The sequence below is a fragment of the Alnus glutinosa genome, chromosome 4 (assembly GCF_958979055.1).
Source record: "Alnus glutinosa chromosome 4, dhAlnGlut1.1, whole genome shotgun sequence".
Taxonomy (NCBI): Eukaryota; Viridiplantae; Streptophyta; class Magnoliopsida; order Fagales; family Betulaceae; genus Alnus; species Alnus glutinosa.
The window spans coordinates 22,212,217-22,218,078 of record NC_084889.1 but is presented as its reverse complement, the minus strand read 5'-3'; the positions used below and the strand labels follow the sequence as shown (position 1 = coordinate 22,218,078).

The window sequence follows — 5,862 nt, the reverse complement described above, 5'->3', positions numbered from 1 at the left end:
GGTTTTTCCATTCGAATCTGTCCTTAGAAACGGTCTTGGGTTCCCTTTCGTTGTTGGGTCTCGTTATTCTTGACGAGGTTCACTTCATTTAATGATGGAAATCAAGGCACCGCTTTGAAGTATCTCGTTCAAGTACCAATTGGGCCGGTTACGAGAGCACGAGCAAAGAAGTTTAAGGATGTGCTCAACGGACTCATCTAAGAGTTATGGGCTCAAGAAATTTGTGGAGGCCCATTAAGCATGACCCACGTGGGCAACAAAGAATTGTCATCTTGATTCAAGTTCTAGAAGGATCCGGTCAAGGCTAAGAACTGCTGAGATTGTTCGTTAATTTAGAAGGATCGGATTGCAAGACTTATTTTCTTTACCTACCTAAGATCTTTATTTATTTTCTTTCCTTGCTAGGAATTGATTTGGACTTTATTTTCTTTCCTTGCTAGGAATTGATTTGTTTACTTATTAGGATTAGAACTACTTTCTCCGCAAGTAATTTTCTTGTATAAATAGGTGTACTTACCATGTAATCAAGACATTGATGATTCATAAAACTTGTGAGGTTTTATTCTCTTTGGTTCTTTGAAGAACTACTCGAACTTATCGGGATTTCCCATGGCGTTCATCTCGACTTATCAAACGGAATTTCCACCACCGTTTGTGGCGTCTTCCTTATACCGAGGTTCTTGTTTGTCATAAACAACGGGTCGAGGTTTTTCCATTCGAATCTGTCCTTAGAAACGGTCTTGGGTTCCCTTTCGTTGTTGGGTCTCGTTATTCTTGACGAGGTTCACATCAATACAACTACTCATTCCATTATCCATAGAGTTGCTAGCAATGGAAATGCACCAGACCAACCAGTAACTGTTGATACTCCTTATTTGGATCCCCAAACTATAAGCACTCCTGCTCCTACTGATTCTCACACTAGGGGTAGTGCTCCTACTCTTGGTGATGTCAGTACTACTGATACTAGTGCATATGAGAAGAAGCAGAGACAAAAGACTTCTAAAGTTTGGGATGACTTCTCTTAAATTGAAGTTTTAAGTGTAAAAAAATCTCGGTGTAATTGGTGTAAAATGTTGTTTGCTGTTTCTATATCTAGTTATACCTCAACACTTGGTAGGCATTTGGTAGTTTGTGTGAAGTATGTGGAGTCCAACAGTAAGAAGCAAAAGCATCTGACCTATGATCATGGTCATCTAGGTGGGGGGGCTAGTTTGAGGCCATCTCCAACAGACTTGCTATTTTAACCAAAATGGTTAAATTCAACTATTATCAGCTTTTTCTCTCTTCCAGCAGAATAGTCACTCTAGCTTTTTTTCTTAACATATAAACAATGAATAGCCAACACTGGCTATTAACTGTTCATCAGTTACAGAATAAAATAATCAATTTCTCTCCCATCATCAGAATAAACTAATCAATTTCTGAGATAGAATCTAGAAGATACATTTCTGAATGAAAATGCTTGAGCTTCACAGGGAGAGAGCGGAGCGAGAGAGAGATGACGGAGCGAGAGAGCTGGGCGACGGGGCTGAGCGAGAGAGAGCGACGCCGCTTTGAGAGCGATGGAGCTGAGCGGTGGGTTGAGCGAGAGGGGCGGTGGGCTGAGCGAGAGAGAGAGGCGAAGCAGACGAGACAGATTGAACGACGGAGCGACGGAGCTGAGCAGCGGGTAAACGCATTGTTCCCTGTTTTGTTTAGTTTGCCATTTTTGGGTTGTTTTGTACGCAATCCACCCGTGTTAATAGCAGATTGTGTATTGCGATTGTAGTTGTTTTTTTTTTTTTTTTTTTTTTTTTTTTTTTTTTTTCTGTTTGTGTTGTGGTATTTTGCAAATTGTGTAATGTACTCTTTTGGGTATTCTTTTCGGGGGGGTTTTGTCCCTGTCTAGAATGTGGAATCCAGTCTTTTCTGGATATATTGACTCTTTGTTTGGGTTATAAAGGCTGTAATTCATCCAAAAAAAAAAAAATGATAGCTTCGGGATGCATGTGCACGTGTTGCATTGTGATATTGGGTTGGATTTCGATTAAGTTGCCTGTTTTGAGTGATAATTATATGTTCAATCAACCTTCGATAAAGTTCCCTGTTTTATTTAGTTTAGTATTATTTTGGTTGTCTTGTATGCAATCCACCAAAGCCCAACTTTTGATTATGCACAGCATTGTTCATTGTTTAGGGACCTTTGCATCTAGTTTTAATTAGAGAGAGTTGTAAAATGTTGTATTTGTTCTATAAAGATTTGATTCATCTTTAAAATAAAAAAAATAAAAAAAAATCGATTAGAATGCAAATGAGAAATTTCATTTTTGGGAATTGGCATTCTTCGAGTAGAATATATGATAGAAAGCCTTTGCATGCTGGAATGGATTAACTCCCCCTCTAATGTATTAACTATAAAACCTTGTTGATTGGGAAGGTTTTGTTGAATGGATTCTCAAGGGAAAGGAAACACATCTTTCATCAACCTCTTAAATCAAGATTATGATGAATCCATGGGATCTCCATATCTAAGTGTTGAAATTGATAAACCAGAATCTGAGATTGCAACCAATCTTAAGAAACCCAGAAGTGGCAACTTTAGCATTGAAGAAGATGTTCTACTTGTAGAATCATGGATAAATACTAGTGTTGATCCAGTGAATGGGAATGAGCAATCAAAGAAGAAATATTGGTGGAGAATTTGGGAGAAGTACCATGAACATAATACCTTCAATACTAGTCGGAATGAGACATCTCTACTTAATAAATGGGGAGTAATTCATAAGAACGTAAATAAATTTTGTGGATGCTTAGCTCAGGTTGAGTCAGCACATCAAAGTGGGATCACTCAACAAGATAAGGTATAATTTATATTGATTATTGTGTCAACGCATCAATCCACCAATTTTTATTAAAGGTATAATTATGTTCCTATTTCTTAATTTTGCAGATTACTGGGGCAAAGGAGTTATACTGGACTTTGGTTTGCATTCCATTTGCTTATGAACATTGCTGGAATTTATTGAAGAATTGTCCAAAAGGGAGTACTAACAGTGATAAAACAATAAAAAGATTATTCGGAAATGCATCTTCACCTTTTACTGAAAGTCCGATAAATCTAGGGGAAGATAATGTCTCTACTAGTAACTTGGTAGATTTGGAGAGACATGAAGGCAGGAAGACCGCAAAACAAAGATTGAATAAAAAAAAGAGCAATGATAACAATGATGATATTGTTGTGGGGTTACTAACTCAGATGAACGAAAGAGCAATGATAACAACTGAGAGGAAACTACAACTTATGGAAAAAACAAGTGCTCAAGAGGATACTAGGATTCAATTTGAGGGAGAGAAAATTTGAGTTGAGGCAGAGAGGATTCAAATTGAGCAAGCTAAGTTACGAGTAGATGAGGACAAAATCATGCTCACAGATACAAGTGGCTTGTCTGAATCCCAAAGAGAATATATTTGTATTCGACAAATGGAAATCCTTGAAAGTCGAAGGATGAAGTAAAGCATGCTTGAGTTATGGCTGGAAATCATTTGGTTTTTCACTTATTGTTTGCTAGAACTTCTGGTTAATAATTTTTGTTGGTGTAAAAGTTTCTATGTTGATGGTGATTGTGGATTGTTTATGTTTTAAATGATGGTTTCTTTTTGTTCTCTTCTGTTCCTGGATCTCGTGTATAGAATTTCTTGTACTGAATCTCATTAAATTGCTGGAAATTCTGCTATATATTGAAGAATACTGCTATAAATTGCTATATTAAATTGCTGGAAATTCTGCTGAAATTGCTGGAAATTCTGTTGAATATTGCTTGTTGGAAAATCTGGACTTGTAAACATGAGTGGTTGTGAATTTATTAAAATCTGAACTTGAGTGGTTGTGAATTCATGAGATTGCTGGAAATTCTGCTGAAATTGCTTGCTTGAAAATCTGCACTTGTAAACAGGAGTGGTTGTGAATTTATTAAAATCTGCACTTGAGTGGTTGTGAATTCATTAAATTGCTGGAAATTCAGAATGTAAGATACGAAACCAAACTGGAAAATCTGCACTAGCTATAGAGTTAGGCCAGCAAGCTTGCTTGCTGGAAAATCTGCACTTGTAAACATTGATTGCTGAATTTATTAAAATCTGCACTTGAGTGGTTGTGAATTTATTAAGTTGCTGCACTTAAATACACCACAGACATGTGGATTATTAACATTCATGAGCTTTTTTAGTTTTATGCTATCACTTCAATACACAAATACACTTCATCTACAACACAATGTCTATCAATTCTATAAGAAAAATGCTCTTGGAAGACTCTGACTCTGAGAATGAGTTGGAACTACTATCTGCAATTGTTCTGGCACGTAGATATTTCAAAAGAAAGGGAGGATCTAGTTCACGTCGTGGTGGTTCTGTTCCAGGACGTATGTTCATCGATCATGATTCTTTGCAAGGCCACCAAAGGCTTTTTTTTGGATTATTTTGCTGATTCACCAGTATATCCTCCAAAAATATTTCGCAGGAGGTTTCTGATGCATAGTCATCTTTTTTGTCGTATTTTGTCTAAGGTAGAAGAGTACGATCCGTACTTTGTCCAAAGAAGAAATTGTGCTGGAACAATCGGTTTGTCTTCCCTTCAAAAAGTGACTGCCGCATTTAGGATGCTCGCTTATGGAGTACCAGCTGACTACGTTGATGAGTATGTGCGAATTGGAGAAACCACTACAGTAGAATCTCTTCAAAGGTTTGTTAGTGCGGTGGTTAATATTTTTTCTAATGAATATTTAAGGTCTCCAAACAGCAATGATGTTTCTAGATTGTTAGAAGTTGGCGAAACTCGTGGTTTTCCAGGGATGTTGGGTAGCATTGATTGCATGCACTAGACATGGAAGAATTGCCCAGTTGCAGGGAAAGGTATGTTTACTGGCCATTGTCATGAACCAACAATGATTTTGGAAGCAGTGGCTTCACAAGATCTATGGATATAACATGCATTTTTTGGGTTACCAGGTTCTCACAATGACATCAATGTTCTAGAACGGTCTTCTGTGTTTTCTCATATCACTGAAAGGCGTGCTCTTCCAGCCAATTACACAATCAATGTTCATAACTACACAATAGGATACTATCTTGGTGATGGTATATATCCACAGTGGTCAACTATTGTAAAGACAATTTCATGCCCACAAGGAAAAAAGGCAAAACTATTTGCTGCAGCCCAAGAGTCAGCAAGAAAGGACATGGAACGTGCGTTTGGAGTGCTTCAAGCACGATTCGCAATCGTTCATGGACCTGCACATGGTTGGAGCCATGAAACGCTCACTTACATTATGAAAGTGTGCATAATAATTCATAACATGATCGTTGAAGATGAACGAAATACTGACGATGCTCGTGACATTGATTATGAACAAATCGATGAAACTCCTTATGTACAAATTTCTCACGAGCATACCCTTGGATTTCTGCAGTTCATTGAAAAGCATGTGAACATTAGAGATCGTCAAACTCATTCTCAGCTACAATCTGACCTTATCGAGCACCTATGGCAATTGCATGGTCTATTTTAAGAATTATTAGTCTTATTGTATGTTTGTAGTTGCTTTGTTTTCCTTTTTGTATTGTTGTTTTTTGTTTTTTTTTTTTTTTTTTGTTCTTAAAAAAAAAAAAAGAAAAAAAAAAGTGAAAGGAAATTGTTTTATGTATTGGGTGCAATGTAGCTCAAAGAATGTGTGGAAATTCAATACTTCTTATTTCATTGAGTGTTGGCAAAAAACTAAAAAAAAAGAATGAGAAGTAATATTTAAATTCAAGTAGAGAGTTGAATAGTAAATCTGTTGGAGAGAATATAGGATAAACATTAGTTAAAGTAGAGAGTTGGAC

The 5,862-nt window shown here is 36.9% G+C and overlaps 1 protein-coding gene across 1 annotated transcript; it reads left to right on the top strand.

The window, feature by feature from the left end:
* The first annotated feature begins 2,429 nt into the window (after nucleotides 1-2,429).
* On the top strand, nucleotides 2,430-3,343 carry LOC133866217 (glutathione S-transferase T3-like). Its single transcript, XM_062302756.1, has 2 exons — nucleotides 2,430-2,843; nucleotides 2,933-3,343. The coding sequence occupies exons 1-2, from the start codon at nucleotides 2,430-2,432 to the stop codon at nucleotides 3,341-3,343; spliced, it is 825 nt and encodes a 274-aa protein (XP_062158740.1).
* The last annotated feature ends 2,519 nt before the right edge of the window (nucleotides 3,344-5,862 follow it).